At 33.5% G+C, this 23,450-nt stretch overlaps 4 protein-coding genes across 10 annotated transcripts; 3 read left to right on the forward strand and 1 right to left on the reverse strand.

Moving 5' to 3' along the window:
• Nucleotides 1-1,132: 1,132 nt before the first annotated feature.
• LOC100787313 (uncharacterized) lies at nt 1,133-5,021 on the forward strand. The gene is made up of 9 exons (XM_003532997.4): nt 1,133-1,438; nt 1,780-1,856; nt 2,918-3,146; nt 3,268-3,422; nt 3,541-3,586; nt 3,668-3,759; nt 3,911-4,007; nt 4,260-4,316; nt 4,544-5,021. Exons 1-9 carry the CDS (start codon nt 1,295-1,297, stop codon nt 4,703-4,705), a joined length of 1,059 nt encoding a protein of 352 aa, XP_003533045.1. The 5' UTR covers nt 1,133-1,294; the 3' UTR covers nt 4,706-5,021.
• A 1,926-nt stretch (nt 5,022-6,947) lies between these two features.
• Nucleotides 6,948-8,870, forward strand: LOC100527673 (CHCH domain-containing protein). Its single transcript, NM_001349718.1, has 4 exons — nt 6,948-7,143; nt 7,260-7,348; nt 7,438-7,535; nt 8,459-8,870. Exons 1-4 carry the CDS (start codon nt 7,131-7,133, stop codon nt 8,562-8,564), a joined length of 306 nt encoding a protein of 101 aa, NP_001336647.1. The 5' UTR covers nt 6,948-7,130; the 3' UTR covers nt 8,565-8,870.
• Nucleotides 8,871-9,889: 1,019 nt separating this feature from the next.
• On the forward strand, nt 9,890-16,516 carry LOC100787840 (uncharacterized). Of its 7 annotated transcripts, none has more exons than XM_006585516.4 (14): nt 9,890-9,991; nt 10,800-11,205; nt 11,389-11,480; nt 11,764-11,922; nt 12,123-12,459; nt 12,827-12,945; nt 13,030-13,102; nt 13,196-13,416; nt 13,514-13,570; nt 13,645-13,816; nt 14,644-14,766; nt 14,841-15,011; nt 15,738-15,797; nt 16,152-16,516. In XM_006585516.4, exons 1-14 carry the CDS (start codon nt 9,957-9,959, stop codon nt 16,275-16,277), a joined length of 2,151 nt encoding a protein of 716 aa, XP_006585579.1. In that variant the 5' UTR covers nt 9,890-9,956; the 3' UTR covers nt 16,278-16,516. The 7 variants fall into 7 exon arrangements, 6 of the variants coding, with proteins under 6 accessions (XP_006585579.1, XP_014634623.1, XP_014634622.1 ...); XM_014779137.3 differs by having other exon boundaries at nt 9,891-9,991; nt 10,803-11,205; XM_014779136.3 differs by lacking the exon at nt 9,890-9,991 and adding an exon at nt 10,073-10,346 and having other exon boundaries at nt 10,803-11,205.
• Nucleotides 16,517-18,753: 2,237 nt separating this feature from the next.
• LOC100803368 (protein MODIFIED TRANSPORT TO THE VACUOLE 1) lies at nt 18,754-23,243 on the reverse strand. Its single transcript, XM_003531610.5, has 5 exons — nt 22,683-23,243; nt 21,584-22,339; nt 21,148-21,303; nt 19,481-20,422; nt 18,754-18,988 (listed from the first exon to the last, which is right to left on the reverse strand). Exons 1-5 carry the CDS (start codon nt 22,887-22,889, stop codon nt 18,947-18,949), a joined length of 2,103 nt encoding a protein of 700 aa, XP_003531658.3. The 5' UTR covers nt 22,890-23,243; the 3' UTR covers nt 18,754-18,946.
• Nucleotides 23,244-23,450: the final 207 nt, after the last annotated feature.

Here is a 23,450-nt window from a genome sequence, read left to right on the forward strand (position 1 = left end):
TGAAACAGAACTCCTTTTTTTTTTTTTATATTGTTTATTCATCGTTTTAATGTATTATTGAAAGGAATTTCGGAATGAGTAACCGAATAATCTTAAAGCAGCATTGTATAAAAAAGTAAGGTATTTCACTTGTGTTACATTACATGTTTATGTTTATTTAACTGAAAGCTTACAAATGCTTTCAGAGTGGTCTTCACGACTTCAAGTCCTCTTCCACGCGCTTATGACAAAGATACCCTGTTAAATATTAATATTAAGAGAATGTCTAAACAACCATATCTTGTTCTTTCGTTTCCATTTAATAAACAATTAATTAGAATCAATTCACCATAATAAAAAAAAAATCAATGTTTGCATGGATAATCTTTTGATGAGATGCTCTTCACACAGGCATTGAAAAGACTCGGAGTGGTTTTGGCGCATGACTCCACTTCGCACCAAAGATAGTTACATCCCACCAACTTTGTTTCCCCAAAACCTGGTCCATCAACTTTGCATTTTAATACAAAATAAAAATATGGCCGGGCTTAATTAATTAAACCCATCTACATTTATTCCCCAAAACCATATCCATCTGTCAAAGTAAGCTATCATCATGGTTTTGCACCAAATAATTAATTGGATTCAGTCAAATACTATTTTAACTAAAAAATGTTTAGGTGACACAAGATATATATATATATATATATATATATATATATATATATATATATATATATATATATATATATATATATATATATATTTAATATAATTTATTTGATACTTACCATCAAAATTCAAATCTTGAACAATTTAATTAAAGAACATAAGTTATTATCATTTGCATCAATTATTATTGATAGCTTAATAAAATTATGATAGATAACAAAATTCTTTCAAAAGTTTATTTAACTCATCTATATTTATGATTTTGAATCCAATATGACTAGTAAAATTGAAATAAAATTTTGATCTACTAGTTAGATGACTTACTTAATTTGAATTAGTTTTGAGATAGTGGTACTAGTGGCGCCACATAATTTACTGAACAATAGAAAGCAAACCAAAGTTTATTGATTAATGATTGATGAAACGAAATAATTGAATTACGGTTTTGACTGATTAGAAGCACACAGTGGCCACGTCTGAGACGTGTGCAACGCTCCAGCGTATAAAAAGGCGCATGGTAAGATTGAAGTACAAGTGCACAACCCAACGCAACGCAACGACGACGACGACGACAACGGCACAGAACAGTTTAAAACGGAAATAACAGTCGCCGGCAGAGAAGCGTAACTTTTCCGGCAAGGAAATGGCGCGCTCCGGCGACGGTTACGGTGTCGGAGTGGACGAGTCGTATCGCGCGCTGCCGTGGCTGTACCTGACGTTCTTGTCGATCTGGTTCTTCTCTGCTTGCTCTTGGACCGTTTACACCTACAAAACGCGCCATTCTCAGGTTTCACTTTCACGTTAATCGTTGTTTCGTATCATGTTGGCTTTTCGAACTCGTTAATATTCGAGTTTGATCTCTTTTGCTTTATTGATAATAATATGCAACGCGAGAAAATGATTTTTGTTGCTCTTTTTTTTAAAATTAATTTTCGGTATGACATAAATATTGTTTGAGTGAAATTAAGGAGAATTTTCGATCAATATGTGATAATTAATTGTTTTGGCAGTGCATAAATGAGGCAGTGCTGTTGATTTGAGGTTTGAATTGACATTTATGCTTTGAAGGATGTGATTGCTTTGGTTTCATAAATGCTCTGTTTTATGATGTTGTTTTTGCTAGAGCAGTGGAATAATTTGCAGTGGACACTTGCTTCGGTTCCGTTGATTAAAGCATTACAGCTCATGCTGTCCTTCCTCTTCTGGTAGGTTTTTCGATTAATTTGTGTTTTGATTTTAATCAAATGCTGTTTGGAAAGAGTGAGTGACGACTCTTGTCTCTGTTGATAGCTCAGGAGACAAATTAAGCGTATGATTGGTGCAACAGAAGGGGATACCAAAGTTTCTATGTTAATTAAAAACATTCCATTTATTTGAGAATCATTACTTGTTTTTTGTTAACATTTCCTGACACTTTCAATTTAGAAACAAAAAGATTAGCCAATCCATCTTGAATCAAAACCTTAAGACATCTTTGATTCACGCTTGCATTCTTAATAGTTTAATTTCCAACAAATAAGATTATATGGGAGAGTACTCTGCTTTTCAGAATACTTGTGTTCGTGGAAATATGTAGCTATATTTGTTATTTGCAAGTGAAGGACAAAAGGTACTTGTGATGGGAAAGGGCAAATAATTTTGATAAAATTTAGATTCATTAGATATGACTGAGTCGTGCAAGCCTTCTGATGCACAACTCTATCGTTCAAATTTTCTGAACGCGTGCGTGTACCTATATTATTTTGCATAAAAGGCAAAGGGATTCAACCAGTGGAAAGCTTATGACGGGGAGGGAAGGGCAGTGCTCAAATTATTAACCCCAATTTTGAAGTGTTTTTGTGGGGTTGTCTTTTTTACTGAAGAATCAATTACGTCATGTAGCAGTTCAATTTCAAAATGGTAGTTTGTGAGGTCCACTGTCAAGTAACCTCAAGTTTATAAATGTTAAACTGTGTGTTTGGTGACTTTGGTCACGCATTTGGGACGTAGTTTTCTGCCTCAACAGAGTAGTTACCACCTACCAAATGTAGTTTCCACTTTATTCACCATTTTGACGGTATTTTTTTTTTTTTTGCATTTATGATGTTTACCAAAACACATTGTCAGTTTGCTAATGATTCTACGTGCATTTTTAATTTGAGACTGGACAAAGCATGGCAGGCTATGCAATTTGTTTGATAACACATCATAGAAGTGCGAATTTGTATAGTTTCATTTGTTGTGTGCAAAATTTACTTCATTGGGTCTCATGACACTATTCTTGCAGGTATTCCTGCTTCAATTTTCAGGCCTGCTCTTTGTGGATGTCATTTGGGGTGTATGTAACAGGGGTGCTATTTCAGACAGCTGCTTTTGTCTCCTTTTTGCTCATTTCTCATGGTTACTGCATCATGTGTGAGCGTCTTTCTTTAAACGAACGCCGTTCAACTGCCGCACTTGCATGTGTTTTTTACTTGACTCTGGTTGGTTACAAGGCTTGTGTGCCATACTTCTCTGTAAGTTACTAAGCTGGTCTATAAAATGTGCAGTTTAATTGATAAAACTGTCTGTTATTTGTGATTTATAATAAGCATGCATGGTTCTTTGATGCTAATTCATAATGGACCAAATGTACAGGTTCTTCTGCTACTAAATTATTTTATATCATTCTACATAATATTCCACCATATATCCCAAAATCTACTAGTGTTGCGAGAACAATTGAGCATTATAGAACATGAGGATATTCAAGCAATGCATGATGCTGTGTATAAGAAGTACACAATGTTCAAGTAAGTGCCACACATCTAAGAAGTGTATATGAGTAACTTATTCTCAAGTGCATAGATATATTTCACCCATGCTAACAATAATTCATACTAAATGGTCGACATGCTTTCCTTTGTGCAGGAAATTTCAGGGTGCAATGCAGATAGTAGCTACAGCAGAAACTATGGTATTATATTTGGGTTTCTCTTCATAGTTTATAAACTTGATATATATAAATATCTGACTTTGACAAGCTCATCAATTTTAGATATATATGAACATCGATGACTCTTCAGAGAATTACTGGCTTCGTTTATTGCTCAGAGAATGGGCACAATTCTGCATCTTTTTGTACATTGGGTATGCATATCTGTGTTCCAGTGCAAGAACACTTGAATTATCTCAACTTCATAAAATTTCTCGTAAAAAAAAACGCGCAGTATGATTTTCCTCCAATTATATGATCCTTTTATATCCTTAAATAGCTCTTAATCTATTCCTTTACATACAGATGGATTTTCAGGTCACAAGATTTGGCACCAAACTTCTCTGTTATGCCTACCACAAAGTGTAAAGGCGAGACTCTGGTGCCTCCCACCTACAGTATTGTAAGTTATTCTTCTTCACATGTAGATCAAGATTCCTAATAGTATGTATTATGTTAGCTTGTCATGTGCCCTTGGAACATTTTCAATATATATAAATTCTAAAAATCATTATCTGAATTTTCTTTTCTCTCATCCAAACACATCTATAGTTTATTCCCGTCTTTAAATCATGTAGTTAAAGAATTAATCTAGTTTATATGTAGTTTACGGATTATTTTCTGTTTTCTGACCACACTAAACACCTTGATGCAGGAAATGGATGCAGGAACATTTAAAGAATTTAGTAGCCATGAATGGCACATTGGGGTGGTAAGAGTTACATAAATCTGCTCTCATGTTCTTGAGTTATACAGTAAATAGTTTACTAATTTAGTAATGGTATGTTACATTCTTAAAATATCATCACAGCATTCGTATAAGCTTTAAGTGACTTATGTTACATTCTTAAAATCTTCCTTTATTATTTTTTACTCATACACTCTTTATGAAGATCAACTAATTCAAATAGTTTCATGTTGTATTTTCTGCCTGTGTAGCCAACCTCTACTTCTCATGATGAAAGCTCCAAAGATGAAGTTTTGGTAATCATTCAGCATCCTCGAGCACAGAGGCTAAGAAAGCTCGATGGTTTTTCGCAAAACGCTGACTGTTTTGTTGTGTCAGATCTCAATGCAAATTCACCTCCATGCCCAACATAACGAACACTGCTGCATGATCAATTATACCTGCATTCCAAGCTTATGCCTTTTTCCTTGCAGTCGGCATGGGCACGATGATTTATATCTTTAATTAATATACCATCAATTTTTCTCGACTTAGGAATCATGGGCTAAGGGTAAAACAATGAGTTTTAGCTCGTTTACCACAAGTTAGAGGTTAGAGGCAGCTGCAAATATGTAACAATACATTATCAAAGTAGTTATACATGTGTATATTCCTCTTGATCCAAGTGTAGGTTACACTTACATTCATTTTCAAGAAAAGCCATGTTAAAGGGTTTTAAATTTACTTAAATATATTTTTATCTATATTATATATTTAACTTTTGTGTTTGATCTCCAATAAATGTTTTTTTCGAATAAGATTTTTGATATTTGAAAAAGTTTTATTTTTAGATCCCAATAATAATGTGATGATGTCTATGTCAAATATTAGATAACTCGATTTGTAATGACTTAAAACGGTTAGTTAAGTGATGATGATGTGTACAAAATCATATTTAGATTTTTTTACGGTTATGGCCAGAATCAATTGAAGGGGTTTTGGTTCAGGAAATGTGGCCATCTAGTTGGGAAGGGTCAGAAAAAAAAGGGACACTGCAGGAAAAAGCCAAAAAGCCTTGATGTGTGACAAGTGACCATGTACGATTAATAGATTGACAAGTTTGAATCAGCTCATCATTTCCCTCAGCACCCTCTCTTCGCAATGCTGGAATGGAAGCCACTACTACTCTCTTCAACAACACCCATCAATAAAAATACATCATAACAAGTCTTACTGTTGGGTCAAAAAGTGCCTTTAATACTAAAGTCATAATCATCGTATTCATTAGATGCACTGCACTTCCCGATTGAAAAGTGACACTTCCTGGCAGTGGCAATATCCAAACACGTGGCTGCGGCGGGGGAGCTGCTCTCGCCAGGCCACAAGCCCAATGGATCGGCGTGGACACCTTCACCTTTGCGAGCCCGGATAGGTCGAAACACATGTCGAAGAGTGAGAACTCCGACGCACGCTTCAAATGTGAGGCCTCGATACGGAAGGTGTCTTGGAGGGCAATGTAGGCGGGTCGGGTCATGGAGGTTGATGATGCCACAAATTGCAGTTATCAGATAATTGACAGTTTTTTTAGTGATTATAAATTATATTATCAAATATTTAACAAATAAATTATCGATTACATAAATTTAAAACAAAACTTTTTAAATATCAGACATCCAATTCGAAACAAAAATTTATCATAAATAAAAAAAAATCAAATATATATATTAAAAATAAAAAACATATTTAAACCTTTAATTTTTATATGCTTCATGAAAAGTTGATCAACTAATCTGTTTACTTTTCTCAAGTAGGGGCAGGTCTTCGTGAAAATCAACTTTGATTTTTGTCTTCTGTATTTAGTTACATACTTACATTCAATATGCCGACAAGTTGGCATTTTAAAACAATATGAATGCTTAATTTGCTGAGCAAATGTATTAATAACAAATTTGAAGCAAGAATGTTTTTAATAAAAAAAATGCACAAATATATATTATAAATACAATATCTCTTGTTTTTTTTTTTCCTTTCAAAATAACAACTTCTCTGGTTGAAATAAAAATAATACAAAATTATAATAATAGCATCAGTTGACATTAAAAAAAGAAGATGAATGATAAATTTCATTCCTAAAAGTGTAAGGCCCTGTTAATTTAATTTTGAAAGTAATAAAATGAGCGAAAGTTTTTATTATCATTTTAGTTCTATAGGAAATGTTAACATTGTGTTATACGTTAACATTTTTTGAATTTTGATTTATGTTAATATTGTTTTTGACCTTAACATTTTTTGAATTTTGAAGGAAACGATTGATAAATTGTTTCTTGAGAAACTTTTTATTATTTTATTATTTTCAAGGAATAAACTGATAATGTCTTTTTTTTAAGAAATCGATTATTTACTCTAAAAAAAATTTCATTATAATAAGGATTAAAGATATTTGTTTTTTTAAAAAATGAAAACTTCTAAAAAAAAAATCGATGTATCTATTGAGTTGAAAAACGTATTTTATTTAGCCCCACAAGAATATTTATCATTTATCAACGCTCTAGCATGGGGAAGTATCGTAGGTCTCCCACGGTAGGGAAAGGTGGTTCAGACCGTTGGATTCCATTCAATTTATTTATTTTTTAAAACCAATTCTTTTTGTTTTTCTCTTTACCCATTTACCCCTTTAATTCATTTTTTGTCTCTCTCCTTCCTAGTGTTCATCCTGCGGCGGCACCGGCTACCTCTGCTACAAATCTTAGCTCCTGGCCTCCTGATTTGATCGGCCCGAACAACAGAAAAGATCGAACTTGCAGCTGAAATTGAAAGTAACTGCTTTCTGAGATTCTGCAACCGCATGAAACCCTAGAAATGAGTGCCGTAGGTATTTGTTTCTCTTTCACTTCTCATCCTTTGTTCCATCAATTGCTCACAAATTGTTGAATTTCTTGTTCCTAAACTCAATATCTGTTTGTTATTGCCATGAATATGAAACGAAAGGTGGTGCATTTGGTGGCAATAGAGGGCTCCGTCCAGTGCCTCCCGAAAAGGGAATTTTCCCATTAGATCACATGCATTTGTGTGACCTAGTAATATGCTTCTTCTTCGTCTCTAACCGTAACATTTATTCTTACTTTTACATTTTCTGTTCCCTTTTTCATTTGTTTATTCATTTCAGGAGAAGATAGAATATCTCAATTGTCTAAAGACTGCTGGGCACCAGTCTGAGAAATGCAGGCTATTCTCAAAAAAATACCTGCAGTGTCGCATGGAGAAGTGAGTTGCTTTCATTACGTTCGTTTCTTATCAGTTTTTAATGCACATTTTGTTTTCTGCCGCTAAATAGATTGTTCTCACTTATGTGAATTCAGCTAGACCTACCACCAATGTGGTTTTTCACTTGTCATATTGTTTTTACTGTTTTAGTATTTGGTGTTAGTATACTTAAGTAGGCTACCCTTTTGAGCTCAATGTTGTAGCGTACCTTGATCAATAAGCAGCTTTACGGATGAAAGCATTAATATCTTTAGTGGATTTGAATTAGTCATTCTAAATTTTTTAGTGTGTTCTGTCTGAGAGAGCAATGCAGTTTTGGTGAGGAAAAGAGTGAGCAGTGCTCATTGAAATTAATTGTGACATTGAGTGTGCAACTAAATGAAATAAAAGAAAATACGCATACAACCATACCATTTACCTAATTATAGGAATGATTACCTTTATACCCAAAAAGAGAGGAAAAATACAGGGGACAGCAATAGCATTTTAAGGCATAGGGTCATTATATGGAGGATTAACTCCTGTAATTCCTTCGGCTTCCATTATTAATCTTTGTGCCCAGGCAGTAGTTTTGTCATTATTTTTCCAAATACGTATTGTTTTTATGACACCATAGGAGCTTGAGAAGATGATAGTCACAACTCACAAGTAGAATGCCATTTTATCTAAATTTGTTTTTCATTTGGCAATGAAATGGTGGAATCTCATCTCGTATGATCCAAAATACTATTCTCATGATAAATTTTGAAGCAAAGAAGTTGATGGTTTTAGTAGATATCTTTGGTCCTGTTTTCTTGTTCATTGTAAAATGTTGATATATTATGCTATTGATATTGTTTGTGGCATATATATATGGTTCTTTGGTTTGTTTTGACTAAAATTTTTATAACTGGTCCATGAACTATATAATTGGCATCTTACAGGAACTTGATGGCAAAGCAAGACCTGGGTGAACTTGGTTTTAAGGAAAGTAATGTAGAAACTCCTGGAGGGAAAATTACTGACAGGGTTGATAATCAAGACCAATGAACCCCAAGAATTAAGAATGTATATTGATTTTGAGGTTGAGTTTTGGTGATGCCATTTTTTCCGTTGTCTTTCAATTCATTTGATAAGTAACGTCTAACCATGCGCTGTGAACGTATATTGATTTTGAGGCTGAGTTTTGGTAATGCCATTTTTTTTTGTTGTCTTTCAATTCATTTGGATAATTAATGTACCAGCACTGTGAACAAAATATGATGGACGGTTTGTCCTATTCCCTCTATTAGACATGTAGTTAAGATTATATAGACCTAGATAATTAATGCAAAGAGGAATTTTGGGTTTTGTTCATTCTTAGCCATGATTAAAAAAATGGACCGGGTTAGGGTAGTCAATTCAATCGAAAAATTGATGAACGAGTTAGGTTTTTGGTCCATTCAACCAAAAAACCGGATGATCATGGATTAGGTGGTTGAGCCACTCTTGAAACAAGTTTTTAATTTTTTTAATTCAATCAAAAGAACTTTTTAAAGCCAAATAGACTAAATGTTAAACAATAGAGCTCTCATATAGTAATTTATTATTATAAAATATTACAATATCTATTTGTTATCAGTTTGATTTGTCGGAGTAATGAACCTTAAATTGGTATTTTTAACGAATCAAATAGATTGCCGATATAATGCAAAATGTGAGAAAATATGTCGAAAATTCAGTACAATTTTTCAATACATAATTTCTTCTGTACCGTAAAGAATGATATTAAAATGTGTTTTTGAATAAATTCTTCCATGATTTATTTGCTTTTAATTAATTACAATGGTTGTTTACTTCACCGAATCCCTGTCTCAAAAAAAAAACAATTTTTTTTTTCGAATCTTTTACTCCTACTTAAATTAAGACAAAATAATTGTCCAGTTTTGAAATTTTGGGAAAGTTGATAAAAATATATCGTTATATTTTTTTTAAAAGTTGAACTTGACACGTATTTTTCGTAAAAAAATAACTTGACACGTATTTATTGTTTTATATACAATTGTAGATTAATATAGTTTTATAATATGAGATGATATAGTTTAGTTGGTGGAATGAATTATTATAAATTATTTCATAATGTTTTCAATTTTTACCGAAAAAAGTTACAATTTCAAGCAAGAATTTATAACAACTAACACATTCAATTAAATTAGATTTCTTTGATAAAATTTTATTTATTAAAATGAAAAGTTAAACTAATATACAGTTAATTCAAATATAATTTATGAAAGAATTAATTCATATTTAATTTTTCTTTAAGTCAATAACAATCACACATTAGACATATATTATTCTATGAAAATAGACACAAATTTTCATGTAAAGATGAGTGGCGACCATGTATCCACCCAGCTCTAACTCTTCAACAACAGAACAGAAACTTAAGCCTCATTCAGGGCAATGCTTGGTGTTGACTTTGACTTGGATGAAGCACAGTTGAGTTCAAGTTTATCTGTTTAGATTTCTGACATCTTCATACTAGCCATTGTTATTTATTTATTTTTGTTTTAAGGTTTTGTTATTTACCAACTTAACATTAATTAGCAAGCAAAACAGCTAACAGGAGCTAAATCCTAAGGGCAATGTATAGCACATTGGATAATGAAGTGAATCAATTATAAATTAGTCTCTCTCTCTCTCTTTCTGAGCCTCGATGCCACCGCTCTTACATTAATCCATTATTATCTATATGTTCCAACATGCCTAATCTTTTTCCTTTTTCTCTTCTCTTTCTTTTCCTCTTTCCATGGCTACTCACTTCAATCTGCAACACCAACTATTTAACTACTCGTAAGCTCTTTTTTTTTCCTTCAGTTACTTCAACTTTTGTTCCAAACTCTTCAAAATGACGGAGTGTGACCCCTTATGTCGTGTTAAAAGAATAAATAATATTTGATATAGATTATGTATATTAAACTCACTACATATTAATGTTAAGAACAATCATTTCCATTTTGGAGATTTTGCTACATGAAATTTGAAATTGGTTATCATGCATATACACTTTAGGATTTGTGTAGATTATACAGAAGATAATATAGCTAAGTTTCTGAGTTATGTGGATGAGTTTCCATTATTGGTATATATTCTTTTGCTACCCCCTTTTTTTTTTCTTTCCTTATGAAATTAAGCTACTCCTTTTTCATATCTTCCCTGTCTACTAGAACTTCTCCAGAAATAAACCAATTATCCGTTGAATTACTATCAACCAAAAAGTTTATGCATCCCTGTTTCTTCCTACAGCAGATCCGTGGGATTAGATATCAGACAAAGAACAACGGCTTATGCCAATTCAAATGCATTATATGAGAGAAACAACAATTCTTTGAATAGTGGCCTGCTAGTTGGATCTCTGTCTGTATGTTACACATCCTTAAAGAAGTGCTCATCATTGGCAGCATCAACTAAGGCTCATTTTTCCTGTACTGATGATCAAAGCAAAGAAGCAGATGAGGTTACCAATGTTACATCCACTAGTCAGGGAATGAAATTTAATAGGGTGGATTGTGTTGTGTGGTTATTGCATGAATCTTCCAGGAGCTTTTCCGAAGCAATCAACTCGCTCGGACTAGCAAGGAGTGGTCCAGCTCTTGCAATGGCTTGGATTGGGAAGGATGTGCATGAATGGCATAGACGTATTGCTTATCAGGTACATGCAGCAAAATATTTAGTTGTCTCCTACAAGTTAATTCACTTTTTTTTATATACATTATTAGCTAACAAATTGTGATATAAGCCTGTTAAAGAAAAGGTGCATACACTTATTTTCTGCCCTGAGTCAGAATAGTTGATTGGATCTAATAAAAATATGACAGATGACATATTCATTCAGGTTGCAGTTCATGCTTTAATTAAAGCAGCAATTGGTTTGGAGATATTGCTTTCACATGAACGGCTAAATGAATTTTCCCCTGTTAAAGAGATGTAAGCTTTTACCCTTTTCTCTTGCATACTTGTAACATAATTTTGGGACATTGCTTTTCTTGTCAGTTGTAACATTGACATATATATATATATAAAAGATGTAACAAGTTAGGCTTTTATCAACCCTATGATTGGAAGAATAGTTGTGCATCATATTATATTATATTTACTACTTCCACTTTATCCTTACTAGTTATGACTAGTAATAGTAAACGTGATATTGCCAAATTCAACTGATATAAGCATTGCTCAGATCTGAGTAACTTTTCATCCCTGGTTTCAGTCTGAGCCCAATAATGAATCAAATAGGAGAGCACATTGAAATTCGACTGAAAATGAAGCATCCGTATTTGGTGCAGTGGTTTAGAGAGACTGAAATGCCACGAATAGCTGGATATTTTATTCCACTTCTAAAAAAGTGGTCTGTGGAATATGCAGGAAGGTTTGCTTGAAACAACCTTGTTTTCAGAAACATATATTTGAACCTTGGGGATGAAAATCCTTTTTCATAGTCAACAAATGTCCTTGCATTGGCTTGACTTTCAAAGTTATTCTTCAAGTTGATGATTTTATTATGTTTATTTCTGTTAGATTCGCCAAATATTCAGCAGAAGGAATTTAGCCTGACAGAAAACTATTCAGCGGTATTGCAGGAATTATTGTGGCTATAACCTGTTGTAGTGCAGTGGTGAAATTGGGCGCTAGGCGCATCTGCTGCCCCTTACTTGTATTGTCTCTTGAAGATGTTTTGGTCAAGCTCATGGATTTCTCACTCAATCTTGCACCTGTGGACAAGTTACACCGGTTAGCAACTGAGGCGGGATTTGAACTGAATTTCTTGTCCCATTTTGGTGGGAAGGTCTTTCCCAATGAGAAAACTGAGGACCTAGAGTTTTTGATTGGTTTGGCCCATAAGAAATTATTGAAAGCTTTCTGTGAAGAAAGCATCACTTCAAAGAAGCAAAATTTTCAGCAAAAGGTCAAATTGCAGACTCATGCAGAAATTCATGGATTCATAAAACTTAATCTTATAATTTTTATTTAAGAAATTTGCCACATTCACAGTGAATAGCAGAAACATTTAGGCAAACATATTTTGGATCAAATTTCAGTCCTGTTCTCTAGATGCACAGTTGACATGAAGAGAACATGTTTTATCATTGTGCATGCATTTTTCTTTTTTCAGTTTTAAAAAACAGAGAGGATATATTCCTAGTCACAGTTTACATGATCACGTCTGACATGCCTACCAAATACCCGATCTTGTTAATCTCGTTTTTTTTACACGTGTAGTGTTTATATATCATTCTACATTCAGATAGTTGTTTATGGTGTACCTTTTACAGATAGAAGCAGATAGCTTGGCCACATTGGGACTTTTTACATATCTTGGAAGAAGGACTAGAATATTTTTGTCAGCAATGGGCATTAAGGATCTTGACGGAGTAATTATGAACTTCCTCAGGTTGATCTCTTTGCTTGTTTGTTACATTTTAACCATTCCAATTTTCAAGATACCGATCCTGAAGATTCAATGCTTTGATTTTAGTTACTTGGAATGTGGAATTCTTTTTGTTTATCCAGAATTTTCCTCCATTCGAGTGTATCAGTGTTTCATGGAGGTTAGTTTCTGTTAATTCAGCCAATGCTGATGTTAAATACCTTTTCTATGTCGGGCTTAAATGTCACTAATTGTAATCTATTCTGTCTTTCAGGTGGTAACTGAGGAGATAGGATGGCTTGATTTTTATGGTTCATATGTTCAAATAAATTGCAAGGAGAAAAGGTCTAAATATAATGCTCGCCAGGCAGAGAAAGAGATAATTTCTTCTGTAGTGTTTACTGTATGCTATGATGTTTTCTCTGGATTTGCACACTTCAATCGCTCAACTCAACAATCATTGGACACAGCTTCGCGCTCATACTTGCTTCGTTGGTAATATTTAATTTATACATCAGTTTTACTAGTCAAAGTTTCTTTGCCTATAATTACTATTGACCTTGTATTTTTTATTCTCTTTTTAACATCCTAGTCAGGGTTTGTTAAGTATTTGTCTGCAATATCACTGGGCTGCTTATGACAATTCAGGGTAGGTTGGTTCTGGTTTGATGGATTCTTATATGCACTAAATATTGTGGATCATTAAATAGTGCCTATTTGCAGTGAATCACTAAATACTGCGGATCATGCTGCATTTGACAACCATACATCATATATGGGAAGTATAAATGGACCCAAGTTACCTCTGGTGTTTGAAGTGCAGCAGATGCCACATGATTTAACTACAGAAGGATGTCCAAAGAACAATTTTCAAAACAGTTGTATATTCAATAAGGTATGTTACTTAGGCAACGCACATGATAGATACTAAGTTAAGGAAATTCATTATCTTGCTAAACTTGGGATGTAAATTGCTGCCTTCTATGATACTCAAATTTATCTAGCCATTTTTTAATTCGATTGCAAGGTTTTGGTTCAATTTTTGTTCTCAGTGTTGGCCTTTTAGCTCATGTATTTTGGCAATGATGAAGGTTGGTTTTATTGATGTTTATTTTTATCAAGTATCCTTGGTAGTTGGCAATTTATTCTTGAAGGATAAGAGAGAATCTAAAGGGTTTTAATAATTCCTTTAGGAAAATCAGTAGGATTAGGAAACAAAGTGAATCTTGTTGTCATGAGATTTATTGAATAGCTTCATAGCTGAGACTGAAGGCATTGTAAAAACAGAAATCAGCTACAGTGATCAAAGTACTCGGTAGATATCCACCAGAGAGAGAAGTTCTTCAGTAGTGAATTTTTTATAATGAACTCCTTTTGTTTTAGGAATGGGGTTTGAAAGGCAATTGCTATGTGGTCATGATCTTTTCTTTTCCTTCTAAATATTAATAATGCAAGTTAGCAGAATAAACATAGTTTGAGTGTAAAAATTGAAAGTGATGAGCTCTATTGCAGTATTACTGCATGTGCTTTCTGCACGGCATGGATGCATGGTAGTAAGATTCCCTATTCTGCACGAAATATGTTGGCCCAAGATTTAATGCATAACAAACCAATGACCTACAGTTTTGAACTAGTGTTTTCAAGTGTCAACTTTGTGGAACATCAGTTATACATATTCCTTGCTCTTAGTAACCAATTCTTTCTCATTTCTTTTAATCATAGGCTCCAATTTCAGCAATCACGAATAAGAAAACATACGAGGAAGATACCTGTGTCGACAAGTCAAATCCTCAGCATGAAAGTTTTATCAAGAGATACAGCATCAAGTTGGCATCCACAAGTGCAGTAAGAGTTCTAATCACGTGTTTCTTGTAAACAAGTTGTTTTGTAGGTTCTTTATTTGTGGAAAATTTTACTAGGACCTCTGGATGGGTATTGTATTGCTCTTCATAGACATTATGGTTGCTTTAGAAATACTTGTAAGGCAAGTGCACGGCTGCAAGGCTTCCGGGAGTCAAAGAAAGAGACTAAACAGAACCATGACTGACATTATTGTGCTAATTCCAGTGACAATCTTGATGCTAATTCCTGTGAGCACCTTTACACTTTCAAATCCATGTGATCTAGTTTACTTTCCGTTTCCTCTTATGTGGATGTAATATCAACTAATTGTTTATCAGCTTCATAAGAAGTTTGGTAGATTTCCCGTGGTAAATAGAAGCATCAGACTAAAGAAGGACAACAAAACTGTGTTTACAGATAGTGAACCCAAAGTTACAAAACTTGAGTGTGGATATTTTGTTAAAATGCAGTTTGTGGGCTTACTTTAATTACATTTCAATTGCTTTGGTTTGTTGAATGTTTTCCATGTTGACATATACACAAGGGGAATTCAAAATTTCAAATTCAGATCTTTAGCTGTTTAGACACTGAGAGAATCAAGAGGTGCCATTGTTGAATAAATAATTATTGTCAACTTCTAATTGTCAAATGTATTAATAAACTTAAGAGTTGTAGAAATGTGGAGATATGTATCGGGTTAATCTTTGTTTTTATCAGTGTTTTATGAAAGAGTTTACACTTGGACTTCAAAGATGAATTTTCAATGTTATTTTTCACACACATTCATCCCATTTTTAAGGCCATACTAAACTACCCATTAATAAGATGATGTGTAATGCTTTTTCTAACATATATTAAATTTTTTTAATTCCTCTAGCATTTTCTTAAATGGTGTCCACTTTATTTTAGAAACAAAATCAAGTAGTTTTACACTAGTATTTCAATGAAACGTTTGATTTTCATTGTGTTACCAGGTAACAGCTGTAGGCCATGCAGCTATTCTAGCAGCTATCAAGAAGTATATGCCATGCTTGGTAACTTTTTGCTGCCTTGTCCATTACTATTTTCATTTACTCCCTCCATTTCTAATTAGAAGACCCTTTCAACTAATTCACACCCCTTAAGAAAACTAGTTAATCATATTAAATTTGTCAATTATTTGAACTATTATTCCAAAATTATCATTTTCTTATCTCTCTATCCACTTAATTGTTTTTCATTAATGTTTGAAGAGAGAATAATTAAGTAAGGATAAATAGGAAAAATTAATTAATACATCTAAAAATTAAAAAATGATCTTATAAAATAAGACAAACAAATTTTTGAAAATGATCTTTTAATTAGAAATGAAAGGATACACTATTGATCATGTTTGCTACTGTATGTAGATCCCCTCCTCTTTTTCTTCAGAGCGGTTGGATGTTGTAAAGCAAATAAAGCGAACTAGAGAGATGGGTTATCAGTTACATTTGGCTCAGTTTGACCTTGAAGATCAACCAGCAACCACTTCTTGACTATGAACGAGTCTCGATTCATCCATATTGATTAAATTGTTTGAGTAGTTTATCTCTGCTATTTGTCAGTTCAAACCCTCCTCACTGAAACTCGTATCAAATTAATTTCAGATTAAGTACATAGTTTACAAATAGGAGTTTTCCTTTGGAATTAAATATGATTTCTTTTGTTTGCCTGAGTCGATATTGAGTTGAAAGCTATATGAAATAATTTATATAGCAGCAGCAAATAGAGATTAGAAAATATCCAGTGTCTTAGTCTTCTTAATTCTCATCCGCATAAACCGTACACCATGTAGAGGCCTCAATGATTTTCGGATATCAGAGTTCATCTTTATACTCAACTGGTTGCTATCAAAGACTCGTCTGCAATATGATTGAATCATGTCATTCGAAACATTTGAGAATCTGATTCTTCTGAAGCTAGAGTCCATGGTGCCTCTCACTCGGAGCGGTATAGCTTGGTTGAGAATCATACTCAAGGCTCAGATCTCTTTCTAATAGTTGTGCTTTTCATTTCCTACAACTTGAGCTCTGATTTCTTTCAAGGACGTGTGACAAGAGAGAATTTTTTTGATTTTTCGAGAATCATACGTTGAAAAATTAAGTTTTTTTTTATTTTTTATGTTTAGTATATAAAAAATAACATTCCCAGGAAAAAGAGGATTCCCATAAATGATTTTTAATTATTTCGCATGAAAATTTTTCCGTGAGAAAAAGTGAAAATATTATTTTTTAGAGTTTATTTTTCTTTTACTATAATAAAAATATCATGTTATTTTTTTATTAAATATAATACAATAAATAATTAAAATAATCGATAAAAAATATGTATAATTCTTTGATTTCTAAGAAATCTTTAATCTAAAGATTTCTAATGGTCAAACAAACAAATTTTATTTATTTTTAAGAAACATAATTCTTAAAATTTATGATTTTCGAGGGTAAAAAAAATATCTCAGATTAAAATGTTTTTCGTCATAATAAATATGAAAATGTTCGAAATTAGTTCATGCAAAATTTTACATCTTTAATGTAATCCTACCCCAAGTGTATTGGATAAAAGACTCTAAGAAGATTAGGCCAGAGACGTAGGAGAAGGTCATAAAGTTCTCATGAGCCTTAAGTTAAATTTTGGGTTTATAAGTTAAATATGAACTCACTTATCTTTGTATATATTATATTATTGTTTTATTATTTTTGAGTTTTGTATTTAGGACTTTATAGTGTAGGGAGGATACCCTAGTAATGTAGGATTTTTCAACTCTTATATCTTAGGACACCTAGACTAGTTTTTGTATTAGGGGTAATTTTGTAATTTCACATGTATTAAGTGTTTGGGAGAGAATTTTAATTGAATTGAGAGAAGCCTAATCCAATTGAATTTTGGACTATCGTAAGGGGAAGTGAGTATTTGCTTGTTACACCTTATTGTCATATCATATAGTCACACACCTTGTGTATAGTCACACACCTTGTGCATAGTCACACACTTTGTGCATGTCTTTCATGCTTTACATGTCTCATGATACCTCAGCACACACTTAGTGGAGAATCTTGAACTTGATTCATGATACCTCAGCACACACTTAGTGGAGAATCTTGAACTTGATTCTAGATTAGTGGACTGAACCATAGCTGAAATTCACTAAGACTTTGCGTGTGCATTTTTTGAACTTTGATTTTTGAGAAATTAAACTTCAAAGTTTAGACCTCATTCTCCCCCTTCTCTCTTTCAAAATTTCATTTCCCTCTCCGCCTCTCCCTCCACTCATCTTCTCCTGCATTCAAACTCTTATCCATGACTTTTTATGATGGTGAACTTTTTCTTGACTCATCTTCATCTTCTGCTTAAAGTGGCGTCTTCAATCACCTTTCCTCCTTTTCCATTCCGTTGTCATTGATCTTCAAGAAGCAAAAGACTCTATTGATGAAAAATATCTAAGATCTACAAACTCTACATAAAGTTACATTAATCTTTCAACGATGATTTTATTACATTAATTATATGCATTACTAATATAATTATCACATTTTTTACATCAGGAAAATGTGATGTTTTATAATCAATGTAAAAAAATAACATATAAGTTTGGATGTCCAAACCTTACTCTTGGATCAAAAAGATACATTTCTATTTTGAGATAAAAAAAATACTAAATTTTTTACCCTTTCTTTTATCGCGTGCCTAGAAAACTTTCCATAATCTATGACAAAATCGTGAAGCTACAACAAAGTTTTCACGTAGCCTAAAGACCATTTCTCTATTTCACATACAATGGATAACAATAAATATGAATGGAAATTTGCAAAATCCGATAGTTGTATTTTACTTGACGCCTGAATTACAGTTGCAAAATCTCAACCATTAACTACATAGACAACAACATACCATGAAAATATAACATTACAGCGCTACACAACACTCATGCTAAAATCTAATTAAAAGCAACAACCAATTTGAATCCCTTCTTCATGTCCAAAATGTATTCTCATTTTATTATTTTGTTGTCAACATGGACATGTAGATTGTCATTATAGTGCCCCATCATGGCAAGAGAAATAAACTTTTTTGCAAAGGTAAGGAAACTATAAACTGTTTGATCTATTATGTAAAACCAGCAATTCCACACCGTAAATATCCTCCACAACAGCACAAGATAGAAAGTTTAAATCATTCTCCTTGAATCACGACCAGAGGTCATATGGTCCTACAAACACGAAACAGTGTGATCATGTCATTTCACCAAAAGCTAAACAAATTGTATCATCTCAATCAATTCTGCCCAAAGCACACTTTAAAAAAAAAAAAACTTGAATATGTTAATTGAATTACCTATCCCATGCACAGCATATGGATTAACCGAGGACTTGTGACATTGTAATAATCCAGTTTATTAAACCAATTTTTAACATTTTAACATGAACAGGAATATACTTCAGTCATCAACAAAAAGGCAAACCAGCCGGTTACTGGATGTTCAATATTAAATTTCTTGTTTCAAGCCTATGTTTACATGAATAGCCTGTAAAATACCAAATGAACTTTTTTTAAAGATATTCACATTTTAAATGATTTAAATACAAGTTGCTAAATTGAATACTAACAAATCTGTATTTCACAGAGCAGTAAATTCAAACCAGACCCTTAACAGAAATTAAACCAATGGAACGTACTTGTAAATTATTTATGCCTAACTTACCGAGATAAAGTCAAATGCTTTAGTTTCTTCTTTCCTTGAAGTGTTGATCATTGAGCTAGGAGTTTGAGTTTGAAAATTTGGTTGAAATATGTCTGGCAAAGGTGATCTTCCATTGGGTCCAGCCATTTGAGCAACACCATCATCTTGCATGTTGACATTACTAAGGTGTTGGAAATTAGCCATTGTTGCCAGGAATTGCTGTTGAGCTAAAAGGGTTCCCATGGCACTGTAATTGAGGGGCTGGGAAGAATAAGGTTGGTTCAACATGAAACCAGGCTGCATATTATAAGGCATAGGACCAGTAGGAAACATAGGATTTACATTAAACCCCATTGGCTGAGAGCTCAACATGCCGCCTGAAGTATTGTCAGGGATATGATTATTTAAACCTGAAAATAAAGATTCAGAATGTATGGAAGGAGACGTTCCCTTCTGCTTCGTACTTGAGGTATTTTCATCCATTGACAGACCGGCCATTAAATCACTAACAGGCTCCTTATGGTTTCCTTGTTCAGAATTGGAAGCAAAAATGTCAAAAAGTTGAGGTTCAGTTATATTCCCCTGCCTGTGACTCTTAAGATCGCCCTGTTTATCGCTACCAACAGTCATTCCAGAAAAGAGATCATCAGCATGTTCTTTGTTCTCACTTGTGTGAAATGATACATCAGCAAATGGATCACCATTTTTTGGTTCTTGACTAGCTCCAATAGAGCCACTAAAATCTCCAAATAGATCATCAACCAGAGGAGTTGATGATGTCAAATTTGCTATATTTTGATCACTTGTACCCTTTAGAGTGTCATCATTTCCATGGTAATCATTTGAATCACCAGTGTCTATCAAGTCAGGCAACTCAGCAACAGTAGCATTCTCAGTTTTCACAGCCTTCTCTGAATTTATCATAGAGCTGTTTGGCTGGCCTCCACCTAAAAGACCAAGAACCTGTCCATCAAGGGGCAAAGTGATAAATTAAATTACAATGGTTGCTCTAAAACTTATTAAGCTCACATTTACTAAGTGACAAGTGGTCTAAGCTATTACTATTAAAATATTTTAAAAAATTAAGATGGCACTTAGATATTTCATATTTGGTATAGAGTAATTAATTTCCTGTACAATTAACGAAGAGAAAGAAAGAACAGCACATTTACAAGGCTTTGAGACTCAGAAGAAATTCCTTACTGCTTCAATAGGTAACCTCAAAATATTTAATTATCAAGGCTGTTTTGCAGAAGAAATTCCTTAATGCTTCCATAGGTAACCACAAAGTTTCAAACCTTAGTGCTCTCCAAATCCACAACAATAAAGGCATGCAATCAAATCTGCTTATAACATCAGCTTAGAAACCTTTGATGATATTATCCAAATTACCATCCTTTTCTTAGGGACAACAATAGCATGCACAGTTGACTTTAGCCTGTCAACTATTGAATTTTATATTACTACATAATTGCAAGCTCAGTACAAACTAGTTATCCATATTACCTAAGTTAACTCTAAATGACCAATTTTTCTTCTTCCTGGTTCCCTAGTTTTTTCATTACTGCAACTTGAGGTAACATATTCACACATAAAAAACGGATTGGAATAAGTGTAAAATGTAAAAATGATTGAGAAGATGGAATTTTCACATAATAACTATTCATTTAGATTGATAATGACAGTACCTTCACAGTCCTTTCCCTTAAAGAGGCTTGGGGAGATTCAGAACATCTCAGCACCACATCTTTATTTTCGGTGAAGTAAGAATCCACTGGTGAAAAATGATCATCGTCCTTCTTTCTAAGGATGGCCTCAAGGACACAAACAGCTTTCATGCGAACCTGAAAAAAATATTCTCACTAGAAGTTAAAAAAATAAATCATTGCAGCAAGACCTATTAAAATTAAAATGCATACAAAACCCATTTAAATGTAAAATGTTTTACCACCAGAAAAGGGTCATGTAAAGTCTCATCATATTGTGATCCAAAATACTTGAAAAAAAATTAATCTGCAAATTTTAAAGACTTATTTAAATGAACAAGTGCATGTTTGTATAGTTCACATGGTCTTTCATGTGTGAATTTATATTTTTGTAGAAACATCAACATAACAGACTTGCCTGCCAAATTGGAGATTGGAGCTTCAGCTCAAGGGCGTGAGATAAAGCCAGTGCATCCAACTTTGCAGCTTCTGTTAGGAAAACTTGAATGGCATCTCGAGTAGGTTGCAGGCGAACACCTCCTGATGTTACAATTGTCTCCAGCAACTTATCCTCTCTTGTCTTACTCTCTACATAACTTGCACCAGATTCCCCATTTGATGTTTCCACCTTAGTTAGTCTTGAATCCTGATTCCAAGGACCAGTAGATTGATTCTTCGATGCTCCAAAACTACTCTGAGTTTCATTACGATATGCAACTGGTTCATATCTGTCACCATGTTCTGTTTCATTGGTCAAAGACCTTCGAAGATTTGGACTCTTGTAGCTTCCAGGGTCATTCTTCATTAGCGAATGCCCCTGTGTCAAACTATTAAGTCCTTGCTTAATCGATGCGCTTCCAATACCAACAACCTCACTGATAAAGGATTTCTTATCTTCCAGTGGCGGTTCATAGTTTGTATTCCCAAACCCTTGTATCCGCCGATTTAGATCTTCAGCAGGCGCTGACTTATTATTATTATTGTCTTCTGAAAAGATGGCAGAGATAGTCTCATGAGCAGTGTCTCTCACAGCCTTATTTAGGGCATCACCTTTCAAAGGATCCAGCTGTCCCTTGTAATGAAACAACTGACGAACCGCCACTGAATGTCTCTGCATTTCCCTTCTGAACTCCACACCAGACTTCCCAACCGCATACTTTATCAATCTTAAAGCCTGCCATCATTAACAAAAGCATGTAGCACAGCATAAATAGCTTAGACAAATGATATATGAATCTGTGATGCAATTTCCAAACTGACACCAAAAACGATTATGATTCTTTCTCATATCCCCACCTGGAACTTTTCACCATATAATTGCAAAGCTAGTTCTAACTATTTCAGTTTTCAAATCCACTATCTCTTTAACGCCCTATGCCAACAGCTATTTCAAAAACTCTCCACACCCCATAACAATAATAATAATAAAAATAAAAACTTTGAATCACCCAGATCCAACTCATCCAATCTCATGCAGTTAACATTAACCAAAAACAAATGTTTTTTTTTTAAAGTACCTTCTGTTTAACAATTGGGCTTTTATGTTCCAAACGTTTTAAGACAAACTCGGAAACCTCCTTCACAATACTAACATGCGAAGAACGCAAAAGTTCGCAGATTTCCTCCAATTTGTAAACGGGTGCGACTTTATCTTCATCGGACGTAGCTGAATCGATCAATCGCGACCGCCAGTACGATTCAACCGCTCTCCGACTTGATTCCATTTTTCCCCCAAATCACAACAATCCCAAACCTACCCACTAAGATTTTAAATGCATCAACTTTATTGAAACCCGAAATGAATGCTAATTGTCTGAATCTCAAACCCACGGATCGATCGGGAATGAAAACCCAGATGGAAAAGCCAAACAGGGATTTGAAAAGTCGCAAAATTTTGAGGGGAATTGAACGGAAATCAAATCCCCGAGACGCAGTTTTGAGATTTGGGAAGGAATCGAAGACGAAGACAGAGGAAGAAAAGACAATTTGTGGCAGCAAATATAACTTCGTTGTTGCGAAAATAAACTCGTAGAATGAAGTTTCACTGTATTTTCTTCCTCTTCTCCAAACTGAAAAAACAAAAACAAAAAAATCAATTATAAATTATAAATTTTTAATAATTAGTAAAGAGTCGTGAATTGATAAATAAAAGAATAAAAAAAATTCCTACGTAATCTGATAATAATAATAATAATAATAATAATAATAATAATAATAATAATAATAATAATGTTATCTGGAGTGGTTATAAAACTGACTAATTTTAATCAAATAGTATTTTACTT

Source organism: Glycine max, chromosome 8 (genome assembly GCF_000004515.6).
Source record: "Glycine max cultivar Williams 82 chromosome 8, Glycine_max_v4.0, whole genome shotgun sequence".
Taxonomy (NCBI): domain Eukaryota; kingdom Viridiplantae; phylum Streptophyta; class Magnoliopsida; order Fabales; family Fabaceae; genus Glycine; species Glycine max.

What these genes read in the sequence shown, in the direction of transcription:
- LOC100787313 (XM_003532997.4), top strand. Translation starts at nt 1,295, where the DNA reads ATGGCGCGCTCCGGCGACGGTTACGGTGTCGGAGTGGACGAGTCGTAT. An exon ending in ACAAAACGCGCCATTCTCAG is followed by an intron (nt 1,439 to 1,779) that starts GTTTCACTTTCA and finishes TTGCTAGAGCAG; the next exon opens with TGGAATAATTTGCAGTGGAC. An exon ending in ATGCTGTCCTTCCTCTTCTG is followed by an intron (nt 1,857 to 2,917) that starts GTAGGTTTTTCG and finishes CTATTCTTGCAG; the next exon opens with GTATTCCTGCTTCAATTTTC.
- LOC100803368 (XM_003531610.5), bottom strand. Translation starts at nt 22,889, where the DNA reads ATGGAATCAAGTCGGAGAGCGGTTGAATCGTACTGGCGGTCGCGATTG. An exon ending in GCCCAATTGTTAAACAGAAG is followed by an intron (nt 22,340 to 22,682) that starts GTACTTTAAAAA and finishes TAATGATGGCAG; the next exon opens with GCTTTAAGATTGATAAAGTA. An exon ending in AAGCATTTGACTTTATCTCG is followed by an intron (nt 18,989 to 19,480) that starts GTAAGTTAGGCA and finishes TCGTGTTTGTAG; the next exon opens with GACCATATGACCTCTGGTCG.
- LOC100527673 (NM_001349718.1), top strand. An exon ending in ACATGCATTTGTGTGACCTA is followed by an intron (nt 7,349 to 7,437) that starts GTAATATGCTTC and finishes TATTCATTTCAG; the next exon opens with GAGAAGATAGAATATCTCAA. An exon ending in CTGCAGTGTCGCATGGAGAA is followed by an intron (nt 7,536 to 8,458) that starts GTGAGTTGCTTT and finishes GGCATCTTACAG; the next exon opens with GAACTTGATGGCAAAGCAAG.
- LOC100787840 (XM_006585515.4), top strand. Translation starts at nt 10,303, where the DNA reads ATGGCTACTCACTTCAATCTGCAACACCAACTATTTAACTACTC. An exon ending in AGCAAAATTTTCAGCAAAAG is followed by an intron (nt 12,460 to 12,826) that starts GTCAAATTGCAG and finishes TACCTTTTACAG; the next exon opens with ATAGAAGCAGATAGCTTGGC. An exon ending in ACAGTTGTATATTCAATAAG is followed by an intron (nt 13,817 to 14,643) that starts GTATGTTACTTA and finishes TTTTAATCATAG; the next exon opens with GCTCCAATTTCAGCAATCAC.